The 13199-nt window shown below is 39.9% G+C and overlaps 1 protein-coding gene across 2 annotated transcripts in view; it reads left to right on the forward strand.

Annotated features, from left to right (window-relative positions):
- The window catches only part of WDR49 (WD repeat domain 49), a 257162-nt gene that overhangs the window by 204984 nt on the left and 38979 nt on the right, over positions 1-13199 (forward strand). For both annotated transcript variants that reach the window (XM_073578935.1, XM_073578936.1), the window contains exons 12-15: positions 2125-2283; positions 5852-6039; positions 11831-12028; positions 12478-12650. In XM_073578935.1, the coding sequence (XP_073435036.1) occupies positions 2125-2283; positions 5852-6039; positions 11831-12028; positions 12478-12650 (718 nt within the window). The remainder of the gene's footprint in view (positions 1-2124; positions 2284-5851; positions 6040-11830; positions 12029-12477; positions 12651-13199) is intronic.

The raw sequence follows: 13199 nt of genomic DNA on the forward strand, positions 1-13199 counted from the left end.
TTCCTGGTGAAGTCCGTGTTCAGAGTCTGTGCCCAAACAGTAGGTGTTCGGTACTGACCCCGAACTTTACTGTTCGAGTTTGCCAATCTCTAGTTACTACTATGTATATACTAATATCCAGGTACACCCAACAATAGTTTCTTCTGTGGTTTCTCACTTTTAAAACGTACCTACATATTGATTTTTTTATATTTTGTCTGCTTAATAAAAATATTGTTTTTATATATGGCCCTTCTTTAAAGCTTTTTTGTCTAAATATCTATCATTTAAATTTAAATTGCCTGATTCTCCTCTTCCCAAAAATCATCTGCCTGGGAACACTGGAGTCCCCCATACACATCAAATAGTCATAAAATCCCACCAAAAAAGGGACTCATCTAACATTTATTTTATGGCTCTTTTTTATACAATATATTGCAGGTTTCTCAATAATACTTTATATTTACAAAACTGTTCATATAGTTTCTTCTGGCAATCTGATAAAACTTTCTTTCTTTTGCTATTTTCTTTATTTAGAACGTGAAAAGAAAAGTTTAGAAGGTCTTCAAGGGGATGTAGTTAAGATAAAACTTGTAGAGCAAAATATGTTGCATATGTTGAAAGGGCAAATCTAAGTTTATTTTCTATCTTCAAAAAGTTACAAATGTGCCACATTTAATAAAAGGAGTATAAGAGCACAAAATGTCTGTTCAAACAAAGCCTAGTCCCTCAGTGCACCCTCGGCATTTCAAATAGTCCACTGCATGTTTCTCCTTACATTTATACCTCTGCCCTTCTCTGGCTCCAGTAAAGCCACAGGTGTCAATCAGATAAGAGAGGCTGGAAATAAATGAAAAATAAGTAGGTGGGAAGTTGCACTTAATTGCTGAGCCACATCAAGTTTGCACTGAACACAGGGTTTGAACAATCATTTTGTGCTGCCAGACACGCTTTAAAAGGTTTAAGTACTTGGAGTACCATAAAATATATAATTTGTGAGAATTAACTGTTTATGTTCTTAATGGGGCTTCAAAGTACATAGTTTCCTCCAATAACTCCACTAATTGGGTCACTGAGAAATCATGGCCTTCATCCTTAAACCCCTACACAGGGCTATGAACTTACAGAAGGCTTCCCTGTGTTGAATCCATAGAGTAGCTGCTGGCTGATAGAGTGAACTGGGAGAGGAAGGTCGACTAGCCAGGTCAAAACCAGAGAGTGAAGATATAAGGCAAAATCAAGAGATAGAGACAGCATCAAGAGTTAGCCAAGGTCAGAACCAGGTGGACAGAGTTAGAGGCAGAGTCGTAAGGCAAACAAAGCGATAAGCCAGTCCAGGATAAGCAATGGGTTTCCACCACCTGGGTCAGATAGCAGGATAACACATAGTTACAGACCACGGTCATTATAAAGTTATGACTTGCGAATCCCAGCAGTAAGCTGGAAGTTTATGTAGGATGTGGCACTGCCCCATTGGCCGTAGCAGGAAGTTTATTACTCCTGCTGACTGCTGGACAGAACACACACCAATTCTGGCTGACAGGGCACCACTACAGTACCAAGACACACCAGTATTAGTGGCTGGACACAGAGCAAATGGCCACGGTGCCTCCTCCATCACCAGCAACGCACACTTAATGACTATGGTGGTAGTTTGTGGCAGAAAAAGATATTCCTGGAGCAGATGGAAACGTGACATTAGTCTTTGTGAATGTGGGCCATTTTTTATGGCAAAATAATGTAAATCATACAAATAGTCATTCATTGTTCCTTTATTCTGGCGTTACGCAAGATTTCTGTTTGGTATAATGGCATAATTGTATTATGGTCACGTAGAATGTTTCCATTTGACAGCAGTCAGCTCTTTCCAGATGTCTGTATACAAGACAAATATAATGATGAACGACACCCTATCATGCCCAAAACGAAAAAGCATCATCGTCAAATGTTTCAGTATATTGAAATGTTCCTCAATTTGCAATTTTGGAATCATGCAACTTAATTTATCCCCTTTCAGATGGGGGCATATATGCTAATCTGTAGGCTATAAAATAGTATTACATTGCAATGTGTAGCATCAATAAAATAAGGTAGTATTATTTTATTGCTGTGAACCAATCTAAAAATGTTTTTTTTTTTATACAGAGTCTCAACTGCAAAGCGCTGGAAAAAGAAGCATCTCATCGTCATCTTCTAGAAGATATACACGGTCTTCGAGTGGCTTCTGCAACACAGACTCTGACAGCAATAATACTGTAACAAGATTGTTCTTCCTGGGGGCAAGAAAACATATCTCAGCTACAGGTAGCTTTTATTTTCACACATTCCTCTTCTTGAACAATACACATTGACTCTAGCTAAAGCTGTGTCTTAAATATCTTCCCCGTGTCTCTGGAGCACCCGTGTAAAAGAGAAAACGAAGAATTAAAATGATTCTTCTTTCATCTCTTATATAAACTTTGACAGAAGAAGCAGGTACGAGTTTGTCAAGTTTTCTGCCATTTCTATAGAGCTTCTATACACTGCAGGTTGTTGTTGCCGTAGACAAGTGTGCCGAGATGTGGCTAGGTTTTTTACTATTAATAGCACTGGAAGCCCACGGCTTACTGGATCGTGATGGAGAACTGATTAGTACTTGATCTATATCAGGGATAAGATAGAGCCGGAGGCTTCGAAACCTTTCTATCTGTCAAGTCCTTCCCTTTTTATTGTCACTTCTGAATTAGCTTCTGAGTAACGGATGACCTACCGTACCTTCCCAGCGCATGCTATTGATCAGTGGCGTAGTCCATCATTACCACACCAGACTTACAAACAAATAGGCTTCAGTTCAAATGAACAGTAGAAAGGTTTTCGAGCCCTCGCAACTTCTGGGTCTGCAGTATATGCATTGTCAGCTTTACTCTTTATCCTTATGTGCAAATCTAAATGTCATCTGTCAGTAGGATCAACTGTCAATATATGTTCATGTAGGTCATAGGAAGCTGAATAAAATGATACCTTAATATCTGTCATGTGTTGTTTTATTCCTCAGAAATCCACATTTTTCTTAATATGTAAATTAGCAGATAAGATCTATGGGCCGGACATAGATCTCCTCCAAAATTCTGCCTCCAAAGCTTATTTATTTAAATGAAGAGGAGTGGTTACCAGTGTGAGACATGTAATGACTGAAAGTCTGCTCTCCTGTTCCTCATTCTTCCTTTCATTTAACATAAGCTCTGGAGGCAGATTCTCAGGGAGATCTATGTCCGGCCCATTGCCTGGAACAGCTCATTTACATACAAGAATGTGGATTTCTTTGGAATAAGACTTCGCATTGCAGGTACCAAGGTATCATGTTACTAAGCTTCCTATCACCTGCCTCCCCATGTGGAGACGACTGAGGAGGGCTGATCCTACTGACAGATTCCCTTTAAAGGGAATCTGTCACCTACTTTTGGCGGGCGATGAAAACGAGGTCGGTCCGGTCCGATGGGCAGTGTTCCCGATGTTTGCCGCCTCCCCATCCTTGGCCGCCGTCCACAGTTTTTTGAGGAATAGGAGTAGGTGTCAGCCATTTGTTGCGCGTGCGCTAAGCATTCTTGGCAAGCGCACGCGCAGTATTCTTTGCCCAACTGCAGGCAAAGCCGAAAAACCTGACTGCGCATGTGCCGGTTAACTAAGCCCCGGAAGTATTTTGCTGTGTTCTGGGGCTTAGTTAACCGGCGCATGTGCAGTCAGGCTTTTCGGCTTTGCCTGTAGTTGGGCAAAGCATACTGAGCGTGCGCTAGCCAAGAATGCTTAGCGCACGTGCAAAAAATGGCGGATACCTACTCCTATTCCTCAAAAAACTGCGGACGGCGGCCAAGGATGGGGAGGCGGCACACATCGGGAACACCGCCCATCGGACCGGACCGACCTCGTTTTCATCGCCCTCCAAAACCAGATGACAGATTCCCTTTAAAGGGTAGGATAGAACGTACCAATATCGCACACAGTATGGTTAGTAAGTGCTCCCGCCTTACACGCTAGTACATCAGATAAAGTTTACTGTTAGGAGTACTCTACATGTACTCAAGTGTGTATCCGAGGACTAAGGAGGTCATGCAAGAGGAAAAATACACATACACTGTGCAGAAGTATGAAATACAAATTATATTGCGTGTGGATTTACTGATAGTAATTAACTGGCAGAATGGAAATTCTAGGACCAAGTTGCATTGCGACTTTTTAACAACCGTAACTTTTATTTTTTGCTTAATTTCATTATTGAAATAAATAAGTTAAATCCTCAGCTCCTAATTCATTTGCTTTGAAATAATTCACTTTGAAGAGCGAGGTATTAATTACACAGATTCGTGTCAGAGATACTTTTAAGATCTCTTCATTTTTTTTCCAAATCTGAAATAATGAAGACTTTTTTTTTCACTTGTTTCAGTCACTGTGGCTTCAAGTAGAAAGCCCAGCAGTGTACAATGACCTCACTCATGTCACCTAATCTCATTTGTACAGACCTGGCTGAGAAACTTTCATTTCACTTGCATATAATTGGTAGATTTAAAGAAACAGTGGAATGATATGGAAACATGTCAGGCACTAACTCTGCACTGATGAGGTATCCTATGGGAAGCAACAGAGAAGATGGGAAGCATATTATGAAGCTGCACAGGCTGGCTTCATAAATCACAAAGATTATTTGATGGCCTTTCTGCATAAATCTGTATTGCTCTGTCTTTTCTTTCTACTCAAAAACTGAAAATTCTGGTTCAACTTGTACCACGCTCTCATAACATATTCCCAAGGTCACAGCAACGTATGAGAAGCTGAGCTATGTGAGTGCTTGGTCTTGGTTTTAGTTCTACATGAACACCTCATCACTTTCCATAGCTTAGTCTTAGTTTTAAGGGGTTGTCTGGTCTAAAATGATAACTCTGCAGTCACTCAGACTTATCATTTTAGACCAGACAACCCCTTTAAGGGCTTGTTCAGATGAAAGTATAAAATTTTTGCCTCGCCAGTGCATGCACAGATGGAGATCTCGGCACCAAGATCTCGGGAAATGAGATCTCAGCGCTAAGATCTCCATCTGCACATGTGCCGCCCCGTGGCCATTTTCCCAGAGTACACCGCAAAGTAAACCATGGAAGTATGTGGGCTCTGGGCTTTCACAAAATGTCGCTGGAGCCCCTGCACCACCGAACACCCGCAGCGTCGCACATCCGAACACCCCTTTCTCCCAGTCTGGGGTCCGCAGCATCGTCCCACTCTTGTCTCCACCTGCAGCGACCCTGGGACCTCGCTTCACTGAAGCCAACACCCCTGGTAATCAAAAAGACACATGGATTGTAAGAAGCACCACCATTTTATTAAAAAATGTTTTTTTCCTATTTTTCTCCTCAAAATTTGGGGTGCGTCTTATAATCAAGTTCATCTTATAAACCGCAAAATTCAGTATCAGTTTCACTTTTTTTTTTTGAAGAACTGAAATAAATTAACTTTTTGATGGTATTCTAATTTTGTGAGAAACACCTGTACAGTTTACAGTTCTTCGGGTAAATAATAGCAATGTATCAGAAAGAAATCAGATGCTACACAGATCATATGGGACCTGATTTTTTTGAGCACCCATTGAATTGAATCGGTGAGTTTCATCGGAGGCTGAGAAGAGAACAGAACGAAAAAACTGTCATCTGAACACCCCTATTGAGTTACATTGGTCAATCAGGGGCTCATTCAGACGAGCGTATATTTCGGGCGTGTGCTGTCTAACACTCAGATACTATATAAAACTCTCCGTATTATACGCTCATCTGAATGAGCTCTTACTTGTAGGGTAATTTATTATGAACTGTGTGTACATATCGCATTAATATTATTTCTTTCATTTCAGGAGGTGCCAACCTAGTGTCTTGTGGAGGATCTGGCTATGTTAGATTTTGGAACATATTTAGAAACCAGTTAATGGGACAGTTTCAAGCTCACGAAGGTGCAAGTTTCATAGTTATGACAATTGACCAAGCAAACAATAACCTTATTACAGGGGATATTGATGGATGGATAAAGGTTTGGGACATACAGGTAAACACTTTTTCCAGGCAATTAATTCTTTCCCTAATGGTTTGGACTTGCTAAAAGTGCATGTTTGTATCTGAATAAGACCATACAGTTGTGGCCAAAAGTATTGACACCCCTGCAATTTTGTCAGATGATACTCAGTTTCTTCCTGAAAATGATTGAAATCACAAATTCTTTGGTATTATTATCTTCATTTAATTTGTCTTAAAAGAAAAAACACAAAAGAGAATGAAGCAAAAAGCAAAACATTGATCATTTCACACAAAACTCCAAAAATAGGCCAGACAAAAGTATTGGCACCCTCAGCCTAATACTTGGTTGCGCAACCTTTAGCCAAAATAACTGTGACCAACTGCTTCCGGTAACCATCAATGAGTTTCTTACAATGCTCTGCTGGAATTTTAGACCATTCTTCTTTGGCAAACTGCTCCAGGTCCCTGATATTTGAAGGGTGCCTTCTCCAAACTGCCATTTTTAGATCTCTCCACAGGTGCTCTATGGGATTCAGGTCTGGACTCACTGCTGGCCACCTTAGAAGTCTCCAGTGCTTTCTCTCAAACCATTTTCTAGTGCTTTTTGAAGTGTGTTTTGGGTCATTGTCCTGCTCGACGACCTATGACCTCTGAGGGAGACCAAGCTTTCTCACACTGGGCCCTACATTATGCTGCAAAATTTGTTGGTAGTCTTCAGACTTCATAATGCCATGCACACGGTCAAGCAGTCCAGTGCCAGAGGCAGAAAAACAACCCCAAAACATCAGGGAACCTCCACCATGTTTGACTGTAGGGACCGTGTTCTTTTCTTTGAATGCCTCTTTTTTTCTCCTGTAAACTCTATGTTGATGCCTTTGCCCAAAAAGCTCTACTTTTGTCTCATCTGACCAGAGAACATTCTTCCAAAACGTTTTAGGCTTTTTCAGGTAAGTTTTGGCAAACTCCAGCCTGGCTTTTTTATGTCTCGGGGTAAGAAGTGGGGTCTTCCTGGGTCTCCTACCATACAGTCCCGTTTCATTCAGACACCGACGGATAGTACGGGTTGACACTGTTGTACCCTCGGACTGCAGGGAAGCTTGAACTTGTTTGGATGTTAGTCGAGGTTCCTAATCCAACATCAGCACAATCTTGCATTGAAATCTCGTCAATTTTTCTTTTCCGTCCACATCTAGGGAGGTTAGCCACAGTGCCATGGGCTTTAAACTTCTTGATGACACTGCGCATGGTAGACACAGGAACATTCAGGTCTTTGGAGATGGACTTGTAGCCTTGAGCTTGCTCATGCTTCCTCACAATTTGGTTTCTCAAGTCCTCAGACAGTTCTTTAGTCTTCTTTCTTTTCTCCATGCTCAATGTGGTACACACAAGGACACAGGACAGAGGTTGAGTCAACTTTAATCCATGTCAACTGGCTACAAGTGTGATTTAGTTATTGCCAACACCTGTTAGGTGCCACAGGTAAGTTACAGGTGCTTTTAATTACACAAATTAGAGAAGCATCAAATGATTTTTCGAACAGTGCCAATACTTTTGTCCACCCTCTTTTTTATGTTTGGTGTGGAATTATATCCAATTTGGCTTTAGGACAATTCTTTTTGTGTTTTTTCATTTAAGACAAATTAAATGAAGATAATAATACCAAAGAATTTGTGTTTGCAATCATTTTCAGGAAGAAACTGAGTATTATCTGACAGAATTGCAGGGGTGTCAATACTTTTAGCCACAACTGTATTCACACGTTCAGTATTTGATAAACCACCAAGAGCAAAGAAATCAGTATACCATGCCAATAAAATTTGTTTGACTTTATTCAAATTCATCAATATAACAATAAATGAAACAAAAAGAGCATATCATCAAGGCTACTACCAAGTGTGAATGGGAGGAACTAACGCCAGAAGCCTGACCTATTAAACATGCATAATAGTACATCAAAAAAATTCACAGACATCGCCACCATCTATATCAGCCACATAATAGTAAGCATCACAGAGACTGCTATGTAATTCAGCTGATGCTGGTTGCTGTGAGCAAGAAAAGATTTTCAAGAAGACTTACATATAAGAATGGCCTGCTGCTGTGGTCCTCCACAAGCGCCCCAACGCGCATTTCATCCCTTCATCAGGTTCGCCTCCTGATGAAGGGACGAAACGCGCGTTGGGCGCTTGTGGAGGACCGCAGTAGGAGACCATTCTTATATGTAAGTCTTCTTGAAAATAATTTCTTGCTCACAGCAACCAGCATTAGCTGAATTACATAGCAGTCTCTGTGATGCTTACTATTATGTGGCTGATATAGTTGGTGGCGATGTCTGTGAATTTTTTTGATGTACTATTATGCATGTTTAATAGTTCAGGCTTCTGGCGTTAGTTCCTCCCATTCACACTTGGTAGTAGCCTTGATAATATGTTCTTTTTGTTTCATTTATTGTTATATTGATGAATTTGAATAAAGTCAATTTTTATTGGCATGGTATACTGATTTCTTTGCTCTTGGTGGTTTATCATCTAAACAAGTTGTGCCATTATACATATGGGTTTTTGTGCTATACGTTCAGTATTTGGTCAGTATTTTACCTCACTACCTGTAAGCCATAACCAGGAGAGGAACAGTCAGAGGAAAAGTATAATAGAAACACGTCACCACTTCTGTATTTATCACCCACTCCTGGTTTTGGCTTACAAATGCTGGTGTAAAATACTGACCAAATACTGATAATGTGAACATGGAAGAAGCATACTTAGAGATGAGCTTATCATTGCGAAACTGGGTACAGATAGGCCTTCGAGGATATTCGGGCCATATACCTAAGGTCTTTCAATCTTTCTCCTGTGGCTTCACCAATCAAAACACTATCATGCCTTGGCTTAAAATTTGTCTTTTAAAGACAAAAGTCTTTTGTCTATTTTTTAAACCTATTTGACATTCATTTTATTCATTACATCAACATTTAAAGAAACTTACAAAACCAACTCAAGTTTCCCATGTTAATAACTGTAATGTATCAGCAAAAAATGAATGCAATAAGAATGATCCATATAGGATTCTCTTTTTGCACACTCAGACTTGAATGGTTGAGTCTCATTCAAATAATGGATGAGAATAGTACATGCTTTGATTTTATTAACAAAGACAGCCAACTCATGTGATACATACATTCATCTGAACAGCCCTATTGAATAGCACTGGTCCATGTGATATCCGATATTAGCACAGATGACACACGTCCGAACAAAATGCTCCTGAGCGAGCCCTAAACCAGAAATTGGTGCAACAGAAATTGGCCGGTGCAGCATATGAGCAATTCTTTCATAACTGCATTAACCAACTAAGCCTCACCCATAGCCAGGGATGCTTCTCAATTAAGGCCAACCCGATAGTTTGAGAAGTACTGTTATAAACTGTGTAGATTGCCAAAATTGCTTATTTGAATTTTGAACCAATTGACAGAAGGACAATGAAGGACGTATATTTACTTGGATTGTTCCTTTATATAATTGGAGGAAATGTACTTGAAATCCTTAACAAACAGGACATTTTTGGCGACTAAGGCACTTTCAGATTGCGTTGTGCCTTATTTGGTGCATTTAGTTTCACATCACGTCTCTTGTAATCTTGTACAACCTATTGTACTAAATTTCTTTAATCTCTTCTGTAATGTGTTTGGGGTCTGAAGGGTGATGAAGCGTTCGTTAGATTGACTGATGTTTTATTTTCTAATGTTGGCTGACCTTGTAAGTCAGTGAAATGTTCAGGGAAAACAGAAAAAAAAAATGCCATGGTGTACATGTTCTTTCTGTAGCTCTTTCCAGGCCTTTGTTTAGCTCACAAGCTCCTGTAGGCACAGTGGGGGATATTGAGGAAAACTGGTACAAAGGTGAAATAGAGTTATCATCTGGAGCAACCAATAAGCCAATCAGTTTGTTCAGACTTTCAATTTGCTAGTTACACTATAATTTTTGGTTGTTTTGGTTACAGTAACGTTTATTTTAATCAAAAGCTGTTTTTCCTTATAAATCAAGGCTTCTTTATTTTCCTTCAAGGTATTTTTCATTATGATAGAAAGCACATGTCCCACATTTCTTTATTTTAAATTACCATATGCAGCAAAAGTCATTCTAAAGGTACTGTCACACTTAGCGATGCACCAGCGATATGACGCGGTCAGAATCGCTGGTGCATCGCTAAGTGGTCGCTAGTGAGCTGCCACACAGGAAGATCTCACCAGCGACATCGCAGGGGTCGGGGGTCGCTACTTACCTGTCAGACGAGGCGATCCTGACGTCCTCCCACCCGCGTCCACGCGTCGCTCGTCTCCACAGCAGGAAGCCCAGCAGGAAGCTGACGACGAGATCAGTAATAACCAGCGGGGGAGCCGGTCGGAGGTAAGTGCCACACATAGCGATATCATTAGCAATATCGCTGCTACGTCACAAAAACCAGTGACGTTATAGCGATATTGCTAGCGATATCGCTTAGTGTGACAGGCCCTTAAGGGCAGGTACAAACAAATGATTTCTCTCCATCCGAGAAAATAGGTCCGATTGTGCTATTCAAACTCTGATCGGAGTGGTATCCGATTTTCTCGGCGGTGGAGAGAAAAAAAAAAGTTTCTCTACCCTCTCCATGCAGTCAGTCTGTGAAAATATGATGTTATAAGCACAATCCGATCTTTCTCACTGACTCAAAGACTTGAATGTGTAAAGTAGCCCCTATTGTTCGTGTTGAGGGACACTCACTTGGCAGCAGATTAATCAGGACCAGCACGGGTTTTTCCACAAAAAATGTCCATACGGTTTATTATTAGACGGCATAAAATGGTTTTGTAAAATTTGTAGAAAAAATAAGAAATTGCTGATCAACTTTTAACCCTTATAACTTCCTAACAAAAAAAAAATTTTGGTTATAAAATTGTGCTGACGTTAAGTAGACATGTGGGAAATGTTATTTATTAACTATTTTGTGTGATATGACTCTCTGATTTAAGAGCATAAAAACTAAAAGTTGGAAAATTGCAAAATTTTCAAAATTTCTGCCAAATTTCAGTTTTTTTCACAAATAAACGCAAGTCATATCGAAGAAACATTACTGCTATCATAAAGTACAATATGTCACGAGAAAACCTCTCAGAATCAGTGGGATCCGTTGAAGCGCTCCAGAGTTATGACCTCATAAATTCACAGTGGTCGGAATTGTAAAAATTGGCCAGGTCAGAAAGGTAAGAACAGGCTGGTTCGCGAAGGGGTTAAGCCAAACATAGCCTTAGTAATGTTGAAGTAACCTCAACACACATGACTATAGGTTAACCGATGGTAGCTGTGTTTACTGCTGTACTGACGCACCCTATCTATAATGTTTTTTCAGTGTTTTAAAGCTTTCTTTGTTTTTCTTGATTGCTGAGCTGTGACACACTCTCCCTATTCAGATCCTCTAGGGCTGTAAATTTCCTGCATCAGCTTTTATACAGGCTGTGATAGTCCCTCCTGACTGGCTTTGTTATACCATGTGATGTAATAGCTGCAAGGCGTTGTGGGGAAGCTTGGCCATACATGAGGTTATATGAGCCTTCTTGGGCTGATTAAATCTACTGCTTTGTGTAAAATGGCATTGGGAAGTTTTTGTGATTCATACAAATTTGAAGTGCAAATTGTTAGAAATCAGAGTGCTTCAAATTTCCTCAACTTTGACACAAATTTGATTCAGATTGAGCCAATGCGCTCATTTTTACCTCCTATATAACTCCCATAAGGGAGTATTTTACATTTTATTCAAATTCACTTTGCATGTTTCTTTTCCCGCAGGAGTATTGTATGGATTATAGTGAACAGAAGACTCTGGAACTGCCGCCATTAGTCACATCATTCCAGCCACACAGTGACTGCATCACACACCTAGAGACCTGCAGTCATAATCACTGTCTCCTCATCATTTCTGCATCTGCAGATTGCAGCCTATGTGTCAGTGATGTGTTTGGGAATTCAATTGGGATATTTGGACAGGTAAAAATTTAAATGGAAATTGAAAATTCTGGCACACTCCTTTGACGTATAGCTCAAAGCCTACAAGATTTTTATTAGTAAAGCAGGCAGATAACCTAAGCATTTTATCCATATGAAATGTATTAGTTTCCTAATATTGTATAGGATGTCCAAGGATATTTGTGACTTTGGAATATTGTACATTAAATATTTCATAGCAATAATTATTCAGCTGATGTGCCCACACGATCTGTTAGTAAGGTACAAGTCATTCTTTATCTTTTTAATCACATTAGCCGTCTCCAGCTACTACGACACATTCATGTCACTGATGTAATGCAAGTAGGAAAATGTGTTAGTCACTGACCCTTCCTCTTGAAGAATTGGTACTGATCCTTCTGACGATTTAATCAATGCAAACATGATAAAGGTTTCCTTTATTTAATTTATACATGTCTTCTGTTGTTTAGGAAGAGCACTGGAAAATTGAGAAACGACCTCTGATTCCCGAAGGTAATAATGAGTTAGAAAATGTACAGGAAATGGTAGTGGGGATGGCTTCTCCCCATAATGAAACTGTATCACCATCCGACAATCATGGTTTACAGATCCTCACTGAACACAAAGAAGAGCTTCCTTTTAGGTAAGTAACAATTGGTCTTACTTAATCAATGCACTGTGCCTTTGTCTTTTTTTATAATGCTGCCTCAATGAATAGTAATTTTATTTCTATAGCGCCAACATATTCTGTAACACTTTACAATAAAGCGGGAACATGTACAGGCAATAAAGTTATTATAGAGTAACACATAGTTCAACAGTTACAGATCCCTGTTCACAAGCTTATAATTTATAAGGAAATGCTATAAGGAAATTGGTTATATATATGTCACGGATCCGCAGCCGGGGGAGTTTTCACAGTTACCAGTTTGTCACAGATTACACCAGGAAGATCACGCAGATCCACCTGCTGTCACCAGTTTATCTGGAGAACGCAACTCCGTTGCCTCCAATCTTCAGGAACTTGGAGAATTACACAACTGGTTGACGAGTGATGGACGAGGTTGTGACTGCTTCCACTACTAGGTTGATTATTGTTGAACTCATAGTGAGTGTATGGTTTATGCACCTCCAATTACACAATTACAACTCGTAGAATATATACTGTTTATATCCCAGTTCGATCACTTCC

This window comes from Dendrobates tinctorius, unplaced genomic scaffold (genome assembly GCF_039654945.1).
Source record: "Dendrobates tinctorius isolate UK_male_01 unplaced genomic scaffold, ASM3965494v1 ptg000060l, whole genome shotgun sequence".
NCBI lineage: Eukaryota > Metazoa > Chordata > Amphibia > Anura > Dendrobatidae > Dendrobates > Dendrobates tinctorius.